The 22,174-nt window shown below is 45.7% G+C and overlaps 1 protein-coding gene across 11 annotated transcripts in view; it reads right to left on the bottom strand.

Moving 5' to 3' along the window:
- The window catches only part of BEND7 (BEN domain containing 7), a 104,143-nt gene that overhangs the window by 63,813 nt on the left and 18,156 nt on the right, over window positions 1-22,174 (bottom strand). For 10 of the 11 annotated variants that reach the window (XM_047866291.1, XM_047866288.1, XM_047866293.1 and 7 more), the window contains 3 exons: window positions 13,227-13,529; window positions 10,039-10,161; window positions 6,229-6,491 (listed from right to left, as the gene is read on the bottom strand). In XM_047866291.1, the coding sequence (XP_047722247.1) occupies window positions 6,229-6,491; window positions 10,039-10,161; window positions 13,227-13,529 (689 nt within the window). The remainder of the gene's footprint in view (window positions 1-6,228; window positions 6,492-10,038; window positions 10,162-13,226; window positions 13,530-22,174) is intronic. The other variant, XM_047866295.1, reaches the window with a different exon arrangement.

Consider the following 22,174-nt stretch of genomic DNA (forward strand, 5'->3'; position numbering starts at 1 on the left):
AATCAGATAAAAATTATAGGAAGTCATTAAAGGGCCAATCCTTTGTAGATTTTTTATTTGATAAAATTTTCGTAGAACTAAGTGTTTAATTTTAAAAGACTTTTTTTTTCATGTTTATTTTTGCGAGAAAGAGAGAACAGTAGCAGGGGAGAGGCAGAGAGAGAGGCAGACACAGAATCGGAAGCAGGCTCCAGGCTCTGAACTGTCAGCACAGAGCCCGACGTGGGGTTCGAACTCATGAACCGTGAGATCACGACCTGAGCCAGAGTCGGACGCTTAGCCAACTGAGCCACCCAGGCGCCCCTCTCTCTCTATATTTTTAATGTTTATTTCTCAAAGAGAGAGAGAGAGCAGGGGAGGGGCAGAGAGAGAGGGGGACAGAGGATCTGAAGTGGGTTCTGTGCTGTGAGCACAGAGCCCGACGCGGGGCTCAAATTCACGAACCGCGAGATCATGACCAGAGCCGAAGTCAGATGCTTAACTGACCAAGCTACTCAGGCACCCCTAAGCGTTTAATTTTAGAAAATACAACACGATTTGGACCCTCGAAATTTCTCCATGCTCTTGCGTAATAAGATAGTGCAAAGTGTTTCAGAGATGTTTTTAAGCTTCTCCTTCCTCGGGCAGTGAATTAACGACTCTGAGCACTACGGCCTGATTTATGCTCAAGATATTTGAGCCCAAATGCGTAAGATGGAAGATCGCGGCCACTACTGTCTGGATTCTTCCACCCAACTCCAGTGAGACTGCTGCTCCGAGAAGATGTCCGCCTCTGAGAGCCTGTCCTTGACCCTCCAGGCCGCGGGCAGCTCCCGCTGTTCCCGGCTCCCCTGTGGTCTTCCAACAGCCACTCCTAGAGCCCGTGTCCCAGTACAGTGTCCTCACTGCGTACACGTCTCCCTCCCTAAGCTCCTTGCAGGGCAATGACTCCTGCATTCATCTCGGTGCACCCTGGAAAATGGGGATAACAAGGAACATTTGTTCGCTACTTACCATGTGCTAGGCCCTGGGCTAACATGCATGAAGTGGCTTTTCTCATTTCGTCCTCACCCTATGGAATGACTATTTTATTATCCCTATTGAGGAGGGGATAGGAGAGTCCCCCTATGACTATTATTATTATTTGCAGATGCAAAAACCAAGGCTTGGAGAGGTTAGGTAACTTGTTGAAGGTTATCCAGCCAACTAGTGAGGAAGCAAGGATCTGACCCCAAGCAGTCTGTACCGGAACCTACACTCTGAAGCATATGCTGCTGGAAGTTCAATGAGTCAATGAAGGAATAAACAGGTGCTTGCTTGATTGATTGCCCGCTTTACTGTTTCCCAGTGGATTACGTATTTATTGGGCTAAGAAGGTGTTAAGAGAACAGGTTCTGATTTCAGAAGCTACTTCTGTGGAAAGCAACAGTACATTTAATATTAGTTATTTTAAGAAGAATGACATACTCGGGAACCTGGGTGGCTCAGTTGGTTGAGCGTCCAACTTTAGTTCAGGTCATAATCTCCCAGTTCGTGAGTTCGAGCCCCGCATTGGGCTGGCTGCTGTCAGCACAGCATCTGCTTCAGATCCTCTATCCCCTCTCTCTCTGCCTTCCCTGCCCCTGCTCGTCCTCTCTCAAAAATAAATAAACATTAAAAAAGAAAAAGGAAGAAAAATGACATACTACAAACATCAGTGAACTAATCTTCAGTTGATGGGTCACCATAGATTTATCTTCTGATAACTTCTAAATTTGTGTCATCTAGGATTACTGGGAAATATTCACAGTAATCCCAACAAAGAGAAAAAGGTTTTCTACTCTTAAAAATTGTCATAAATCTGTTTTTAAAAACTGATTGGAGTGTTTCACTAAAGCCAAGAAACAAGCCAAACAAAAAAGCAATGACAATGAAACAAGCGTGGGCCGGGTGTATCTACCCAGAAAAAACCAAATCACTATTTCCAACCAAGTCGGAAAGAACAGTGATGGCAAAAACTCCCCAGCCGCCTCGTCCGAGTGCCGGTAGACTACTCGGGTTGTGAGCATATGAAGAAAGAAGGGAATACTGGATTTAAATGTGAAATATGGTTCTGGGTTTGGGTTCCCGCTTTTGCTTCCGTGTCACTGAGGCCTGGGTTTTATTTAATTTAATGTGCTAGTTTTAAATGGGTCAAACAATCCTGCCCAAAGTGGAAACATTTCTGGCCACTCTCTTTTTTATACTCACTAGTTACCCATGGGTATTTGTTCATTCATATGTACACTTAAGTTTTATTTAACATTATGTTTGTCCCTATAAGGTACTTAGCTAGGACTGCTGAAGTTTAAAAAAAGAACCAATATTTATTGAGGGTTTATGTGGACCAGGATCTATTCTAACTGCTTCACACAGATTACTTCAGTTAACTCCTCCAGCAGACCAGTTCTAGGAGGTTCTTTCTTTCTTTATTATTATTCTCATTTTATGGAGAGAAAAACTGAGGTGAGGGGTTACACGGCTAAGCTTCTGGCTCAGGCAGCCTGACGTCAGAGTTTGCATTCTTCACCATTAACTTCTCCTCCAGAACCTTCCAAGTAAACAGAGTAAACTGCCATGCTCCAACCTTTCAGTTCTTCTCATACAGCCATCATCCTGTGACTGGTTCCTGAGCGTTGGTCATGTGCAGGAACTGAGCTAGACCGGGCACCCGAGTCTGTCACACGGTGGATACGGGCAACTACACGTGCGGGTGTGAGGACCAGCTCACCTTTCTGGCTGTGACCCTGAGCAGGCTACGCAAGCACTTTAGGCCACGGGGTCCTCGTCGACAGCGCGAGGACAGTAACGCTGCCTCAGAGGCACATTATTTAGCACAGGGTGGCAAAGAAATACTATTATCATATGGTCCCTGCCCTGGAGAGACCGGGGTAGACGGAGGGGGAATCACGTGAATAGTTACAGACTAGTTTAGAAGGTTCTATGAAAGAGAACTGCCCAAATTATGTTGGGGCCTGGGGGCTGTGGGAGAGGAAACGGGGGTTAAACTGAAGGGAGGCTTCTGACGAAAGGGGAGCCCTAGGCCTAAAGTTCTGAAAGTTTATTGTGAATATTGTGCTCAATGCAAATGAAGACATTTTGTCAGTGGCAGACTAGCTCTCGTGTATTGAGTCCCCGCTACGTGCCAGGCTCTGCGGGAGGGGTTTCTCGCGTGCCCTCCATTGTCTAGCGTGAACGCTTCGCAGGCGATGGTGCAGCTGGTTGTGATGGGAGCTCAGTGTTTTTCCACATCTGAGTAGGGGCAGCCATGATGGCTCGGGTGGCAGGTGGTCTGCCTGCAAGGCCCTGCACGGACCCTACGTGAATTTGTGTGGCAGCGACGCTAAAAGTCACAGTGCAAGGCAGATAACTTACTACACCGTGAATTAGAATTAATGTGAATGTTTACACATTACAAAGCAACAGGAGCCTAGGTTTTACGTGTCCTTTTCTCGGTGCTTCTAGCTCTAATCTTTTTCCTGTGCTCCAAACATCTAGTGACCGCCTTGCGGTAGCAAACTTGTACTTCCCATCCAGAACTGAAGGCTGCTTCCGCCCTTGCTCTCCCTGCCTCAGTTAAAGAAGCTGCCGCCACCCAGCAACGCACCTGGTTTTCCAAGAGAGAAATGTGGGGGGTGTTTTCTGAGCCACCACGTCCTCTGTGTGGGGACTTCCTCAATGCCCCATTTCTCTTTCTTCAGGCTCACGGCTCATGTAGACCCTCCCATGCCTGACTGACGGTACTTGTCTTCCTTCTGGTCTCTCTGTCTCTACTACCTTCTCTCCATCTATCTATCACCCACAAGGCAGTTCCCCTTTCCACTCTTTAAAGACACAAGTGTGATTAGTCCTCTACCTGAAACTTGCCGTGGCTCCCTAGCACCCACAAGATGAAGGTCAAGGGCACTGGCATGGCATATTTAGGGCTTTCACTACCTGGCCCCATCCTACCTTTTTATCATCATCGTTGGCAACCGATGCTGGCCAGACAGCTGTTCTAGCAGCACTGGACCACTTGCCCAGTCCTACAGTTTTGCACCTAATCTTCCCACTCCCAATGCTGGGTATTTCCCAGGGCCCATCTTCAAATACACAAATACAGAGTTTCCATCTGCTCATATATATCCTGTGGTATTACATTTTCTCAAGTCCATTTTAGACAGTAATTCCTACAAGATTATTATATATTTTCTGTTTTCTCCTCTGGACCTCTGCCAAAATTTAAAAGGACCATGGCTAAGAAATAATAAAACACTAGAAGGGCACCTAAATTTGGAGGCCTTTAAATCGATGGTTCCATCACCTGAGGGAGTCGATCCACACACCCTTAACCCCCACAACCCCCCTGGCCTGCCCTGTCCTGCCCTGCCCTGCCCAGGGACTTCAGAAGCTAGACTCACTAATGCTGGTGAACACAATCTGTGGACAAAACTTCCTTATCCAATGATGGGATTCACTGCACGGTCCTCTAGGTGTGGTTACACTTTCCATTGAACAGATGAATCAAATGGCCTATCAGTTGGATAATGCAAAGATAATTATCTCTCTGTATTTTTTGCTTTTAGAAGCATGTTATTCTTCAATCAAAGATAATCAGCACCTAACTGAGTTTTCAGGGACAATTCCAAATGTGCTTTGTTAAACTGAACAGCTCTTGTTAGCAAAAATAATCATGAATGAAAAACGAATTATTTTTATGGGGCATGAAAACAAAATTATGCTGATATTGGTAAAGATAAGAACAATTCTATTCTACTTCATTAATGTACATATGGCCTTAATCAGATCTTCTTAAACTTATCTCTGAAGTGTATTTGGAGCTTAAAAATAAAGGAGAAAGTTTGGTTATTAGCATTAAATTGACCCATTTAGGAGATGATTTATACAACCCAAATGATTACTCCTGATATATTAATGTCTATCTGAAAAGAATGCCTACAAAATACAAAAAAATATATATATAAGTATTATGAACACTGCTTAAGGTTCAATGTACTTTGTGTTTTAGAATAATTTACCTGTTTCCAAATACGTGATTTACCTGGGTTCTGACACCAGGGCCTTCGCGGCAATAATCATTTGATATAAACAAATCAGCTGACTGGCCTGGGGTAGAACGTTATCATCATTAATGACTTTTTTAAAGCTAAGTTTCGAGTCTAGAAGAACATTTTGACGTGTGTTCAAAGATAAAAAGTTAAAACCCCTTTAACACCAAGGATTGGATAAGTTCAAATGGTTTTCTAGTCTAAAAAAGTCTCCTCCATTTATTAAAGACCCAGTGTGGAAACGTGCTACCAAACTGTCTTTCTGCGATTTGAAAGGGAGGGCTTTTTAAAAAAGAAAATAGCAGTTATTTTTTATTTAAAGTTTAAAAGGTAGGGCCAAACTCCAATCCCATATAGGCCTGTGGGTGTTCTCGGCAGGATTCTCATCCTATGCAATCTGATAATAATAGATCACTCCCTCTCGTTTATTTTAAGAACTCCCCCAACAAGATGGGGTTCGCCTCAACGTACGTAGATAAAGATACCGTGAGGAGAGTTTGCGGTTGCAAAGACGGCACGTTCTTAAAGAAATTTGTTTATGGTCACGTGGATACGAAATGGCAAGCCACAGCAAGATGGGTATCTTAGATGTCATCCAACATCTGGGACCGCAACAACTTTCTGGCTAGGACATTAAAATAGAAAAACCTTTGCAGAGCGTTAACCTATCATTACACGGAGTAAATGGCATGGTGGTTACCACCTAATTAGCAGTGTGGTTTGCCTCTATAAAATAGAATTAGCACTCCCGCTCTTTTTTTTATTATTAGTTTGTGTTTCTAGAAAGGTGTGACCTTATCTGTAAGGTTCTGTTCATGTATGCCCATTTACAAAGGATTTAATTATGTTCTTGTAGCTCTCTGCACTGAGGAAATTGAAAACGGCCACTTCAGAATTAAAACTGGTAAAGAAATTAGTGAGCAGGTTATTTACTCCATCACCCTCCTTCTCTCAGCGACAAAGAACGGAAACCCGTTCAAATAAATAAGGTAGAAGATTTTCGGGAGAGGAAATTCTAGGCGAGGAAATGATTAACAGTCGTCCTTTCCTCTTTCCCACGCGTCTTTTTGCAAGTTTCTCTAGTTTTCTGGGCCCGGATGAGTTCAGGGGAAAGTGTGTTCATACGGCAAAATCCTGAAAGTTATGTCACATTCGTGTCAGCAGCCAGAAAACATCGACTTACATCTGAGGCCGGCGATTCCAGGACAATGCCGAATCCGAGGACGCGGCTGTCCCCGGGGGACGGGTGCTCGGCCGCCGGGGGACCAGACTGCTCAGAGGCCACGGATGGCTTCTCGGTTCCCAACACGCCGGCCTTCTGTTTCACGGGCAGAGGCTCGACAGTCTTCGGGGGCACTTTTTTCTTTTTATTTCTCTTGCGCGAGGCAGCGGTTCGCTGGGAGCACATGAGGGAAATGGGGGGTTGTTGTCTGTTTTGGGCTCCAGCTGTGAAGAACAAACAAGAAATGGGCTTCAGACACCTGAGTCTCACTGAGGAAAAGTGATCACCCCTCTGTCTACACGGCCCAGAACACTGAGACGGAAATGGAGTTCAGTCAAGAAGGCAGACCAAAGTCCATCCCCCGTGGGGCCTGTAGGTCACCAAATGATGTCTCTGGAGCACTTTGAAGTTCGACACCCGGAAAAGCAGCTCAGATAAAACTGTGTCCTTGCCGCTGGTGGGCCACACTGACTGCTGCCCCTGTTTCCGTGGAAGAAAGGGCATTCTGAGCTGTAGCAAAACACCTGAGCGTGATTTGACTGGTCGCAGGACATTTTTATATAAGCGGGAATTCAGAACTCGAGGTAAGCCCAACTCAGGAATATTCCGATCGTCCTCCGAGGGAAAGCTCCTCAGCTGTGAGCAGTCTACAGGCACCGCAACTGACCAGGGCTGAGCGATGATGATCATTTATCAAAGAATCAGTCTGGGATGACCAGGAAGCATGTGGGCAAAAGCCCACTGGTCATTTATCGGGGCCAGTTGCCCCTTCCTCACGAACCAGTGCCGTCCGCACGCAGCTACCTCCACGGCACCACACTACTGGCTTCTGACTGGGCTCCACGCCATACCTGGGTTTCAGGTAGCTACAAAATAGGAATGATACAATTCTGCGCAAGTCAAGAAGACTAGTAAAATCCAGAAAATCCAGGTGGAGTTCTGGAGATGAAGAGCACTGAGCAAGGACCAAGTACTAGTACTGAACATACACTTAAGGAAACCAAGGATGATGATTCCAGTTTTCACAGATGTACTTTGGCAAGTAGCGTTCGTGAACCACTTAAGAATATTCTGATGGGAAGTGTAATAGAAAAATACGGCATCATTATTTAAATCTTCATGTATCAATATGGCTTACTAAATATGATCATAGGATACGCCTGCCTTTTTACAGAAATAAGCTGAATGAAAACTAAAGATCTTTAAATGCGCATAAATATGGATCATCTCCTATCAGTTTGCAAATAAAGGATATTTATACTTTGAACTTGGTATTTGCATTTCCCAGACTGGCAAGAAATTTATTAGCATCAGAAACTAACTACTTGGGGTGCCTGGCTGGCTGAGTCGGTGGAGGGTGCCACTTCTAAACCCGGGGTTGTAAATTCAAGCCCCACGTTGGGTGTAGAGATTACTTAAAAAAATAAAATAACAAGAAACAAAATACTTGCCTTGCATAGGAGCACTGAAAAGGCTTTTAACCACCTGTACAGTAATTAGTCTAATTCATTGGCGCTTGACCTTGGCTGCATGTTAGAGTCAGCCGGGAGCTTTTAAAAAAAGTCAGTGCCTCACAGCCTCACCCCAGACTAAGTGAATTGGAATTTGCAGGGGTGGTTCCCCAGCACTGAGTTGTTTTTTTTTTTTTTTTTTTTTTGAGCTTCTCAAGTGATCCACTGTGCAAGCCTGAGTAGAGAACTTTTCTCTGTTCTCCAGATTTTCACCCAAGGCTAGGCCTCCATGCCCAAGGTTAAATGGACAATGGAAGCAAAATAATAATAATAGTAAGAAGAAGACTCACTATTCTACATTAAAAGTGAAAGTGCTTTTGGTTTAACACAGGCACTATCTGAGTTTTTCTTCTCCGTTTGCAAGTCTAGACACAGTCTCTTGTATTCAGATCGTATCGCTTCATCTTATTCCTTGCCCTTTCTCCCTAAAGTAAAGGCAAAACTTTCTAAATATAATTTAAGTCTAAGTTTTATAGGCAATAAATCTTAAGTAAATCTACCCACACTACACAAATTCTTAAGTTTACGGAAATTAAAGAGTAATAGTTTATCCTTTCTGCTATCCTACAGCTCTGGCATTGCTTACCGCCCTCACCTACAGACGTTCAGAAAGGGAAACACAGTGACAAAGTGGCATTTACCTAATAGATTCCAAAAGGGCTTCCGTCGAGGATTTAGATGGTTGCAATTTGCAGTTTGCCATCTCAGTAGTAAGGAGCTTAAGTAACAAAATAAATCATTACGGTTTCACATGCATATTTTCTTAAGTGCTAACACACTCTTCCTCTGAGAAAAGAACCTGTCCATCATGAAGGAACCTTTCTTTCTGAGCTCCTTACTTGGGAGACGGTACCTTCTGCCGGGTCAAGGAGAAGACGGGTTACCGTGGAAGAACAGGGGGAGTTGCATGCTCACTGGCCTGACCAAAATGCTTATTCTTTCCTTGGGCTAAAACCAAATTCAGCACATGAAATTAGATGTTGCTTTTCAGACGGCCTTTTGCAAACCTTACTTTCATGTGCTCTTGGGTGATGGGTGTGCTTAAGTATTAAGCTTTTTATGTCAAAACCACATCATTGAATATTCAAATTTTACTAGAATTCACAAAATGGCACCAGGTACGATTTCTGAGCAATGACCCTCCTGAATCTCTTTACAGGGGAAGGGTGGGGATGCTGGTCACATACGACTGTGCTATTACCTGCTCAAGGAGTTTTCCCTCACCAGAGGAGGCCTTCGTGAAATGATTTATTATTTTCTGTACCTGTGACAAAAAAGTTCCGTGCCCCCTGCCCCCATGTGTGGCGATTAGAAACGGCAGCCGCTGTCATGATGCCCCAGCCTTCGAGATGAACGGCTCCTGGTCTCTAGAACAACACCAGAGCCTGGATGGTCCCTTACAGAGCTCATTGCATTTACCAACCCCTTCTATTTTGAAAACAGTCCTGCGAGTTAGGTATTAATGCTCCAGCTACACATGAGAAATCGGAGCGCAGAGAGGTTACACAGCTTCCTGAGGAGAGCTGGGACTCGGACCCCACCCTGCGGACTCCCTGTGACAACAAGAGAGGCGTCATGTAAATAAAGAAGACGAGACGTGAGGGGTCCCTGAGCTTCCACATCCTGAATACTTATCCAGGAGACAAGCCACAGGCGGGAGCTCGGAGTGCTCATGCTCCTGAATGTCTCCGCCAGGAGAGCCCACGCTCCCGAGAGGGCCCCCCCTCCCCCCCTCCCCCCGCCCCCGGCCCTTAGACAACAGTGCGTGGCTTCCCTACTGTCACACAGCAGCCCCAGAAGGGGCGGGACGGGCGTGGGGGTTGCCGACCAGCACACAGCCCCCACATAGAGCACTTCAGGAGGTGAAGGTGAGTCGGCCTCACTTTCTTTCCTGATGTGAACTTCCTTGTCGCCTCACAGTAGGGAAGGGAGCTGGAGAATGATGCCCACCTTCCAGTACGACTGTTTGAAAATTCAAGTAACTGACACTTGTGAAGTCCTAGGAGACGAGGGCGTGAACGATGTGGAGCACACGTACACCGGCACGTGAGTAGCACGGTTAGCAGTAACAAATCTGCTAGATTTGCTAAAGGAAAAATGCGTTGTAGAAAAGCTGAGAAGACGGACACTTGGAAAAGCCTGGCGAGACAGCGAGGCGGGAAGAGCTGACCACCAAAAACAAAACAAACATCCTGACGGAAGATGTCAGATACGCATGACAAATCAGGGGGTTCCACCCGAGGCCCGGTCTCCTCCGTACCTGCTTGAATTTGCATTAATTTCCGCATGGTCCTGAGTTCTTGGAGGATGGCCTGCAACGTGGACTGGCAGTTACAAGTGCAGCAGTTTGATCCACCTGACGAATTCACTGCTGGAAGTTCTCCTGAGCATCAAAGAAAAGAAGGGCATACTCCGAATGTCAACACCAAAATTATCAAGAGGAAAAGATACTGAGAACATACTGAGGGTTGATGGGGGGGGGGGGGGTGGGTGGGAGGGAGGGGAAAGTGGGTGATGGGCACGGAGGAGGGCACCTGCTGGGATGAGCACTGGGTGTTGTATGGAAACCAATTTGAAAATAAATTATTAAAAAAAAAAGAAAAAAAAAAAGAAGGCATATTGACAGCATTTTGAAGCATGTAAGGAAAACGTATCCAATAACTGTTACCACCTAAATGCTGGGGTCTGACTTTACCTAAATTATCCAGGCTTCTGCACTGTAAGGTGCCTGGCGGCTCATGGGGCGGGAGGTGGAGTCTGCCTGACCGTGCGCCCACGATGCGCTGTGGGCAGGCCTCCCTAGTGCCAAACCAGTGCATCTCAGGTCACACCCCCATAAAAATTCACTAGAAACACACACTATGTTGCACAGAAACACCAGCTCTGAGAACAAGCCTTCCAAAAAAATACCTGGTCGCTGCATGTTATAAACATTCACCTTAAAAATTAAATGTGTCTATGGGGTGCCTGGGATTGAGCGGCCAACTTTAGCTCATTTCATGATCTCACGGTTCACGGGTTCGAGCCCCGCGTCGGGCTCTGTGCTGACAGCCGGGAGCCTGGAGCCTGCTTCTGATTCTGTGTCTCCCCCTCTCTCTGCCCCTCCCCGCTCGTGCTCTCTCTCTCTCTCAAAAATGAATAAACATTAAAAAAAAAATTAAATGTGTCAAACTATTAAAAATAGTTTTGTAGTATTAAGCACGTTTTCCCAAGTTCGGAACTGTCACCACATTAAAACTGTGAGAGTACTCTCTGGGGGTGGTATGCGTGGGGCGGGGAAAAGCCAGGGGAGCAGGGTGTCTATGAGGGGACGTATTTGAACTTGGTGGGTTATAGGGTGTTGGGCTGCTGGCTGTTCTCCAGCTCAATCTTCATGCACCTTTTTTTCCATTCCCCTATCCTACATTTCCCTCACTTTACTCTCTTTATCTCTGTTTAAATTTAGTTATCTTTTCCTTAATAAAACGATCCTATTTAGGTAAACACAGATTGTCCCATTGTCCTTGGAACACGATGGAACATTTGGAAAGTTGCTCTTTCTGCAGCGTGCCCTCCAGCATCTGTGTCCAATCTGACCACTGTGACTGCTGTCGGAGGTGCAGGGGGAAAGTTCTAAGGCACTGATCCAATTATACCTGCTATCATACACTACAGATAATTTTAATCCCACTGTATGCATTATTTGTGGACGCTGTAAAAAAAAATTCACGGCAAAACCACGGCATACATACGGATAACTTAATGCCTGGAGGAATGCAATTATTTACATCCAAAGTTGTAGCAAACTGAGATGTTACAGCTTTAAAACTGCAAATAATTTCAATGGAATTCTAAGTAGTCACAGTTCTATGTGATGGGTTTCTACTGGAAATAATGCAAACGACAAACGCAAAAATCTATTTTCAAACCAACCTGGGGGAACTTAGGTTTGTAACTTTTAACGTTAATAACATTTTCCAGAGTGAATCCACCATGCCTGCTGTGGACTGGAAAACAGAACGCTGTTTACCCACAACTTACTGATGTGGCGTTTATTTAGCCTCATACACACCTAGGGGTGTTCTGTTTCTCTTACTGTTTCTTCCACGGCAGTCAAATTAGGAGGGCCTTAGAGAATATTCCTAGTCACTATTCTCAGTGCTGTCTTTATCATTTTTAGAGGACAAAACCAACCGTTTCCAGCTTGTTATAAATCATTTTCTAATTTTAAGGAGAACTGACTTTTCATTTTCATGGAGGAGTCTTTCAAGAGCCATGTCCCCTAACCTGGAAGCGTGCCAGCAGGTGAACCTGATCCTGGCTTATGCAATATTGAGAGAAAGAGAAGACGCCATACATCTATCTCTTGGGGTCCCTCATCGGCAGTGTCTTGGGATGGCTTTTTATGCCTGAACTGGTTACTGCAAATTGTGTTAAAAAAAATCAAAACAATTCTCTTCTTCTTGAAGGAATAGCGAACGTGGGAGAAAAATCCTTAACTTTTCAAGGAAACTGAAAATGCGGTCTTGCTTTTTCCTTGTTCTCTTTGCGAAGACTACAGATCTGCGCATCCATACGTTAATTTATGGAGCAAGTAACCGGATGGTAAGTTAACACGTCCAGAAAAATATCAGTTCTTTTCCCTTAAGGGAAAAATTGCCATTTTTTTCCCTGAACAATTAGGAACTTAAATTAAGGAAATGTAACTCTAAAAGGGTAATTTTCAGCCCTAATTGAAGCAAGTCTTACGACATGGATCATCCGGTTCAGTTACTGGGATGTGAGGTTAAAGCAAAGGTATCACTAGTCACTAGGATGCTGGGACAGGTGTCTCCCACCCCCTTCTTCTGACAATGCAGAAAAGCGAATAAAGCCAGAGGATGTATTAATGACATACCGTATGACCAGAAGCTTCTTTTGATGACAAAGTGAGCTCCTTCTGCCCTAATGTTTGTCTTTCATGGCAATAATATCTGTATGTTGGCAAATGATAGCTTTCACCTCTCGAGGAGCTAAAATCTCTATGAAGAAACCGTCACTTCTAACATAAAGCCTCAGTCTCTCTTATTTCTCAATTCCAGTTTTTACTCTCTTAGTGTAACTCAGCTAAGGCAGGTGACTAGGGGAGGCTTTAATGTACTGAACTCAAAAACCATGCTGAATATTTTGGGGCACCTGGGTGGCTCAGTTGGTTAAGCATCTTACTCTTGATTTTGGCTCAGGTCAAGATCCCATGGTTCATGAGATCAAGCCCTGTGTCCAGCTAGCTCTGTGCTGACAACATGGAGCCTGCTTGGGATTCTCTCTATTCCTCTTCTGCTTCTGCACGCATGCGTGCGTGCTCTCTCTCAAAATAAATACACTTAAATTAAAAAAAAAAACCCACGATGAATATTTAGAAATATAAAACATTGGGACAGCCCTCTCCCCCCGCGGCCCCGAGCATTCTCAATGTCTGATAAACCATACCGTTGGAGCTCCCAGTGGTGTGGGGCTGACTCTGGAAGGTTCTAGAGCGGGTGCCATACTGCCCTGAGAACTGCCCGCTGGAGGGTGGTAACTCATTCCACGCACCACGTGAAGAAGGGTGGAGGCTCTGGGGGGCCTCAGCAGTGGAGTTCAAGCGCGGAGGCCAGACTGAATCCAAATCCTGGGGTTCTTCTTTTAATTTTTCTCCTTCCTTGCCGACACGCTGATAGATCCTCCCAGTGCTGTCATTCAGTAATCTTCTCATTCCTGTAATTTGTTTTTTAATTTCCATGCTTTCGTTTCCTAATGGAAACAGGGCCAAAGAGATCACTGTGCATGAGCAGAAAAAATAATCCACTACTAAAAAAAACCACACCCCTTCTTTGGAAATGGGAATGATTACTGAGTTCAGATGCAAGCTTCTAGAAACTTAATCTATAAAAATTAAAGGCAAGAAAATGGCTAGCACCATTGGCAGAGGTCACACTCCAGTAAGACACTGTCAGTGGGGGCATCACCTTCAGACATGACAATGTAGGAGCACAGACACATCCAAGACATGGGAGGAGGGCTTTGTCTTTCTCTGGCCCCAACTCACAGTGGGGAGACACCCCTGGAACTACGGTCTCCCTGGACGGACCTGCCCAGACCACTGCCACCTCCACTTTGTAACTACATGCACAAGAGAACCCTACCTCAACTTTGTTGTTGGTTTTTTTTCACTGTGGTTCAAAAATACGTAACATAAAATTTACTATCTTAACTGTTTTTAAGGGCACCATTCAGTTAATGCTATTTGCACTGTTGTGCAACAGACCTCCAGAACCTTTACATTAAGTAAGATTCCTTTTCCATGAGGGGATTTTTTTTTTTTAACTAAGGTATCTCTGTACTGTACTAGGGGTACTTAATAAATATTATTTAAAGATAACTCTCAAATTATACAGACGTAAAATATTTTCTGTAAATAATGACATTACCGGATGTTATTAGGAGCTTTTTTGAACATCTTATCTTACTAAACTGTGCATCAGCTGGTATCTTCACAAAGACTGAGAAAAGGGGATTTTTTTTTTTTACCTCTAATCTGGGTGTTAAAAGCCTCTCACAGTCACTCTATTAAATGCTTGAAATTTAAACTATAATAAAAAGAAAAGGCTTTTTCTACATAGCTCCTGCAAATAAATACAGCACATTTAATATAAATGATGTTTTAATGCACTTAGCATCGTATAAGCCAGGTTTCTCTGTAGAATTAGTAACTACACAATGAATCTAGGTATTTTTGTGTTGCCTGGTTAGGTATTTAGCTAATTAATGTATGGATACATTACTGACTATAAAGTAACTTATATATACTGTTTTGAAATAAGTATCCCCAATTTTCAAAAAGGTAATAAAAATATTAATTCTGCCTTTGATATCCAACATGGGTGAACACAGAAATGACACAGATTTCCAAATTTACAGTATTGTTATGTGTTGGTATATGCTTGAGGAGAGGAGAGGAGAAATATTTTCATTTGTAATAAGACTCTTTTCATATCAAACACCTGTGAAAATTACAATACAGAAACACTAAGTGATACTCCAGATTTTATGGGAATGGATGACTAAGCACAATTTAAATAATGCAGAGCCAGCAACACTTGTGACCTCCTCAGGATGTGCAGGGAGCAGGGTGTGTCTGAAGGGCTCCCGGAGGAATTCGGAAGGAAACGCACAGGCAAACTGGTGTCAGTTTCAGCACCCAAACACGTAACTTTCCTGGCTAGTGAACAGCACCATCTGGGCAAGAAGCTTCTTTCCTGTGGGGTTTTTATCCTCCATTTTCTAGAGCAGGGAAGTCGTGCACGCATCACAGGCTGCAGCACACTGATCGTAGCTGGCAATGCTGGTGGCTGCCACTCCCCTCCCTCCTGGCGCCCGGGCAAGAGCCGCGCCGACTCGGCCGCGTTCTGCCTGGGTCTTGAGTCGGTGCCAGCTTACTTCTCCACACAGACCCTGACACTTGAAGCAAAAGGGATGCTGTCTTTTCAAAGCTTCCACCTCTGCTCTGGAGACGGAGCTCTATGACGATCAAGTGCTGTCTTTAGGGGGAGAAAGAAAGTCACAGGATTCTGGAAGTTTCTAAAAGCAAATCTGCTTTGTTGCAACCTTAGTTTCTCGGTTCTGAAAATTACCAGAATGAACATACGATTTTGAGTTTCACATACGTTCTATGCTTGTGTGGAGGACCAGAAGCTTATGCCGCAGGGTGAGTCCAGGGGAAGAGGTGAGACTTTAAAGGGTGCCTCTGGGTGTGGGCTGTCCCAGCAAACGTTTAGAAACATGTCTTCCAAAGTCAAAACAAAACCCGACCAAATGACAAATCAGGAGCTGGCAGGGCCCAAGGAGGAAATCACGGTGCTACGAAGGAGGCCAAGGCAGACCCGACTGACCTCACTCAGGACACGGTGCACGGTGTCCTTCTAAAGCACAGAAGACAGTCAGGTGCAGAAGTCAGAGCTGTAAAAGTCAACGAGAGGACAGTGGAGAGATTGGGGAAGGTGGAGGAAGGGGTGACCTAAGAGGCTTTCAGAGGAGACGGGCTGGGCATCCCTAGAGGACAACCTGACGTGTACAAATGGTCTCAGGGTAACCACTGGGAACTGTCCCTCCTTTGGCCAATGAAGCAGGGAGCAGCCCTGACCATCCCCCCCTGGGGAAGAGTCCTGAAGCCTCATTGCACCTGCAGGCGACGATGGGCTTCGGCAGAGAGAGGGGAAACGCTGCCTTGCACGTTGGGGGCGGATGGAGCAGAGGGTCAGAAATGAGACCTGAAGGCCAAACGCAGGGATGGCATAAGAAGCTGGGTGAGCGCGCACACACTGGGATGGAGCGGGTGCCCAACACAGGCAAGCGGGATGAGCCGGCGGAGGCTCGAGCAGCGGATGCTGGTGTGGTCCAGCGGACAGGCCCGGGCTGGACTCCCCTCAGCTGGACTGACCTGCTGCTTAACAGGAGACAAGTCACCCACGGGCCCCCCGACTTTGGCCTCCTGAATCACAAAAGGAAGGTCTGAAGGGGGACGCACAGCAGCGCCGAGGGGCGATGTGGGATGTTCACAGAGTACCTGATGCCTCTAAGGTCACAAATACCCTTCTCAGAACCGGCGGGCTTCTTCTGTCCTCACATGGGGCCCACTGTTTTTTGTTCTTTTTTTTTTTAATTGAGGGGGTGCATGCAGTTCTTTGACTTGAAATGGTGGGAAGTGTATAAGATTGAGATTGGAAGTGTTAGTTGACGTCTACTTGTCCTTCCAGTTGGAATCAGTCAGCATCTTTTCCATGTATAAGGCCGGGGAAAGGAAGCTCCCAGGAGCCACAGGCTAGTTCCAGAGCATGATTCTATAAGGAAATGTGTGCCATTTCCTGATTTCTTTCCAAATCTATGTCTTTACTTATACTCAACTCCAAGAGGCTGAGCGTTTTTAGGAAAGACAGACAAAAAGAAATCTTACTAAAAGGTAAAACAACCTTAACTGAAATCCTTTTGAGAGTCTGGACAGGTCTACAACTGCAGGCTGAATTCTATCTTTGGCTACATTTCAAGACTACCAGATCATGTGTCTTTACATAACACATACAGATACATGCACAATATGCACAATAATACATACAGAATAAGTCCTCATACATGAGCTCTCTTAACTTGGCCAGAACTCTCTTAACTTGTATATCCTCTTAACTAAGGATATACAACACAGACCATCACGGTCTGGGATGATAAAAGAAAAAGATGGTGATATATAAACATATAGCAAGAGACTGTATGTGAACATGTCAGGTCTATCTAGAAACGTCTTACTACGAAGATTCATGAAACAATCATATCTTTGCCCTACAAATGTACTGGTGTTGATGTAGAGTAGGTATTCCATAAAACTTTTTTTTTTAAGCTTATTTATTTTGAAAGAGTAAGTGCACTGCAGAGGGGCAGAGAGGGAAAGAGAGAGCAGGAGAGAGAGAATCCCAAGCAAGCTCCATGCTGTCAGTGCAGAACCTGGTGTGGGGCTTGATCTCACAAACCATGAGATCATGGCCTGGGCCAAGATCAAGAGTAGGACACTCAACTGACTGAGCCACTCCGGCCGGCACCCCTCCATAAAACTTTCTTAAGTGAATGCAAGAAATGGCTTATCCAAACCAGAATGAATCCGGTAGAATTAAATGTAATATTAAGGTTATAAGCAAACAGCGTGTTAATAGAGCGGAGTGAAAAAGTAGAATAAAATTGCTCAACAAGCATTTAGCAAACACCTTATGGGGTCAAGAGGTATAAAGATCATCCGGTACAAATTCAAAGGTAGCCCCTGTCCAACTGTGTCAACATTTTTTTACCCAAATCCCTTTAGATCGATTGGCTGTACTGAAAAATGATCCTGATTTTTCTTGGACTGTTGGCTGACTCCAAACTGTTAACTGTGCACCCCGGGATGCCAGGGCACAAAGTGCCCTACTATTCGATGACCCTGCTTCCTCCTATAGCTGAAGACCTTCCCTGAGGGTCCTGCTTTCCCTGTAGCCCCCGGGTGAAAGCTGGTCATTCCCCATTCCCTTGGGGCTGGGGATGGTGGCTCCCCAAAATGTCACGCTTCCGGCCCCAGGAGAAAGCTCACTGTTGTTTGAGTTGATGTCACAGAGCTCTGGCATCTTCCCCCTTCTTCCTGAACAGCAGTTCTGTGTGCCAGGAGTTCAAGCTCTCTGTGGGGAAGGACAGGTGATGGAGCTGAGGTCATCCCATTATGGGCCACACATGCCAGGCGAAGGAAGAATAATTTTACACTGGAGATACTGGGCTATTACTCTGGGCAATTTTAGATTCATTATCTCTTTCAACACAGAGCTATCTATTAGAAAAACAATTCTGGCAAAACTGTGGTGAGCTGTGGTGCGGGGAGAGAAAACCAGTTACGGTGTCCTTGCTAAAGGCTGAGGGAAGGACTGAGGGGGTGCGGCTGGAGAGGGACACTTAAGGAACTTCACCAGACGGACCTGGTGAGGGACTGGATGTGGGGCCAGGGGCGAGGGTGGTGAACAAGAAGGGTGCGTGAAAGATAAGGCCACGGTTTCTGGCTTGGGTGACTGATGGATACTAACACCGGGCAGAGTTAGAGAAAAAGGTTGCTGCGGAGTCAGGTTATAATGAGCCTAGTTCTGACAAAGAAGATCCAGATAATAAGCAGGCAAGCGGGGCTGCAGCCCCGTGGTACATGAAGCTGACCTCAGAACTGTTCTACTACTGGCAGTAGTTGGCCCTCTGGACTGGGTAAGCCCCTGGGGATCACTAACAAGTCAGGGGCTAGAAGGACACCCTATACAGAGATGCCAGATTTCCTATCAACCTAGCGTGCAAAGGGTGCAACCCCTCCCCCGCCCCCGCCCCCTTTCAACATTAAAAGAACCCTGAGCTCATTTGTTTCCGAGCCAGCAAAGTGGGTCACCCCGTCCCTCCTGGGCTCCCTACCACGGGGCAAGCGGCAGTCGCCTTGGTCAGAACTGAGTCACCTCCAACCCACCCCGCCACCCCCCCCCCCCAACATCCAGTCCACCGCCAAGGTGCCACACCCGGTCACGTGCCGCAACAGGGCAGAATCTTCACGAACCGAACCGAGGGGCACTTTTCCCACCGTATTCAGTACCGGTCGACTTTCATTACAGTATCGTGTCCAGTTCTGTACTGTTTTAAAGAGGCCGTCGAGAATCTTTAGGAGATCGTGAAAAGTCAACAGGAAAGATTCAAGGGACGAGGACGGGCTACACAAGTTGGGTGTTTCACTGAGAAATAAGTTTATGGTTACTGGGTGACTGGTCTTCACCTTTACTATGGGTTGGTGTGGGGGAGGGACACAGTTCTTCATCCCAGGAGACTGGGCAACACATGGTCTTAAAGGACCCCCGCAGTCAGTCCGTAAACACCAACAACACAGCAGAGCAGCGTCCGAGAACACGTGCCCCGGCAGTGACAAGAATACTTTTCTCTCTGGGATGACGAAAAAGTTCTGGAAACAGTGTCGGTGGTTGCACGGCATTGAATATACTTACAAAGAGGAATGCTTTCAAGCAATGCTTTGCGTTCTTCAGGTAACGACATGTTAAAGTAGGAGAAAGTTGAGGGCATCGGTTGAGAAATACTAAGGGGCTCAGGCTTTGTACCAGACAGTCTAAACATCTCCTCTCAAATCCTTGTAGAAGCAGCGTGCAGCCATGTCGTAGAAAAGACGTGCCCACCGCCGGCAAGATGACAGCGGTGACAGGAAGAGCAGGAAGGGGGGACAGGGTCCTTTCCACCAGTGCGACAGCTCTCGACGAACGGGGCTCAGAGTGAAGGAATGTGAAGCAGACTCTGTGCTCTGAGGCCTGAGGTTGGCACCCTCCTCCCAAGGCCATACTGACGTGCAGATGCTATCAAGGTCCCACCTGGCCACCCTCAGGGACAAGAGCCATGTTTACAAGGGACACGCAAGGGTGAGATTCTAACTCAGCAAAAATGGTCTGAAAATGCACTAGTTTATAGAACAGAGCACTGGTTTCCAAGGGCGTCCCTTTCTCTAATGCAACCTTCAGTGAAACCCCAATAAATAAAGCAGGGCAAAGCGTGTGGAGGAGAGTGTGCCAGAACCCACATTCCTGAGCCAGTCCCTGGAGTGCATTCAGGAACTCCAAGGGCAGCACACAACATATTCTAAATGCCACCGAGATGGAAAGAGGCAAAGAGTGGCTACGGAATCATGTAACTGGTTGAATCAAATACTATGGTAAGAAGTATCTCAACTGTGTACATGTTGGCACAGGTTCGAGGACCCTGTTAAACTGGAAGTTACAGGTGGAAAATAATTTAGCAGCTCAGTGTATACACGGCATTCTCATTTAAAGGGCAACTGAGTTCCTTTCAAGTCTGTTTAGATAACATCAGGTTCATTCATCCATTCAATAAATATTTATTGTACTACTGAATATGAGACACTGTGTGCGTAAAAAGAGGAAGAGAAGTATAAGCTCCAGTCTCTCCCCTTGAGGAGTGCACAGTCCAGCAGTGGAGACATAGGACTGTACGGGCAGTTCTAAGGGTATGATGTCCCTCTGCTGATGAATGGCAGGCTTACCCAGTGCGAACACCTGCTGCCAGGGTGGGAGGCTGGAGCTCTTTCTGTCCAAGGCTGAGCACGTGAGGCCAGGACAAGCACCAAGAGAGAATGCCATGGATCTGAGCTGGAAAATAGGCCTTCAAAGCAAAAAGAGCTTGAGACGCCTATTAAAGGCCAAACGAGCAAACACACACCAGGAAATGAATCAAGGACTCGAGATTCAAAATGGGCCATAAAAAAGAATGAGATCGTGCTGTTGGCATCAACACGGATGGACCCAGAGGGTATCATGTTAAGTGAAAGAAGTCAGAGAAAGATAGATAGCATATGATTTCACTTCTATGTGGAACACCTATAACACAAACAAAACTGAAACACACTCTTAAATACATAGAACTGGTGGTTGCCAGAGAGGAGGGGAGTTGGGAGACACAGGTAAAGGGGATTAAGAGGTACAAACATCCAGGGGCACCTGGGTGGCTCAGTCAGTTAAGCGTCTGGACTTTGGCTCAGGTCATGATCCCTCTGCTCTCGAGTTCGAGCCCTGCATCGCAGAGCCCACTTTGGATCTCCTCTCTCTGCCCCTCCCCCACTCTCTCTGTGTTTGTCTCTCTCTCAAAAATAAATCAACATAACGAAAGAGGTACAAACGTCCGGTCATGAAAGTACAGCCTAGGGAATAGAGTCAATAATACTGTTGGGTGACAGATGGGGACTACGCTTACCAGGGTGAACCCTGAGTCACGTACCCAGTTGTCAGCTCGCTATGGTGGTACACCTGAAACTAACATAATGTTGTATGTCAACCACACTTCAAAAAAATAGAATCCATTGGAAAGCTGTGAAAAATGGGCTGTCAAGCTGCTTCTCAAAGGTGTCCTCAAAGAACACCTACAAGGAGAATAAACACCTACAAGCAGTTCGAGGGCAAAGTCCCCAAGGGAACAATCTTCTTTGATGTCTTCATGTTTTACCTTAAAAAATAAATGCCAGTATTATACTTTGCTCTCCACCCACCAAGATGTGCAGGTTCCCACAGCCTGTGGAACACCACTGGGTCCCAGTTACAGTCTGCAGTTGAAAATGCACTGGCCAGCGGGAGGAGCGGCTGGCCCATTACAGAAGGCAAAGGGCTTAGCTTTTTCAGTCAGGCTTTTGAATGGCCCCAGCTACACTTTCTAGGAGTACATCTATAGTGTCTGTGACTGAACTGACAAAACAGACAAAATCAAGAGGATGTGTGATAAATGCCTTGGACGTTGTGTAAATGACAAGTGTTCAGGAATTGGGAGGAAGAGATTTTTTTAATGTTTATTTCTTTGAGAGAGAGAGAGAGAGAGAATATGAATCTCAAGCAGGTTCCACAACATCATCCCAGAGCCCTATGTGGGGCTTGAACTCACAGACTGCAAAATCATGACCTGAGCCAAAATCAAGAGTCAGACACTTAGCTGACTGAGCCACCCAGGTGCCCTGAAAGGAAGAGATCATTTTAAACTGAGAGGATTATGGCCAGTTTCACGAAGACGGTGAGATGTGAGGTGGTCAGTTAAAGATGACCAGCATTTCCACGGGCACTTTTGGGAAGAGAGAAGAGTTGGAAAAGCATTGAACCAAGTCTAAAGGCAGAGAAAAACACGATGGGCAATGGTAAATAAGCTAACTTGGAGTTAAGGCACTGAGTGGGTAGAGTGAACAACAGAAGGGCCTTGGATGCTTTTACTTTACCCTGCAAATGACAGGAAGTCAACAAAGGTTTTCCATGAAACAGTGATATGTAACAAAGCTGAAGTTCCTCGACCAACTCAAAGAGTGGGCC

The sequence above is a fragment of the Prionailurus viverrinus genome, chromosome B4, assembly GCF_022837055.1.
Source record: "Prionailurus viverrinus isolate Anna chromosome B4, UM_Priviv_1.0, whole genome shotgun sequence".
NCBI classification, from domain to species: Eukaryota; Metazoa; Chordata; class Mammalia; order Carnivora; family Felidae; genus Prionailurus; species Prionailurus viverrinus.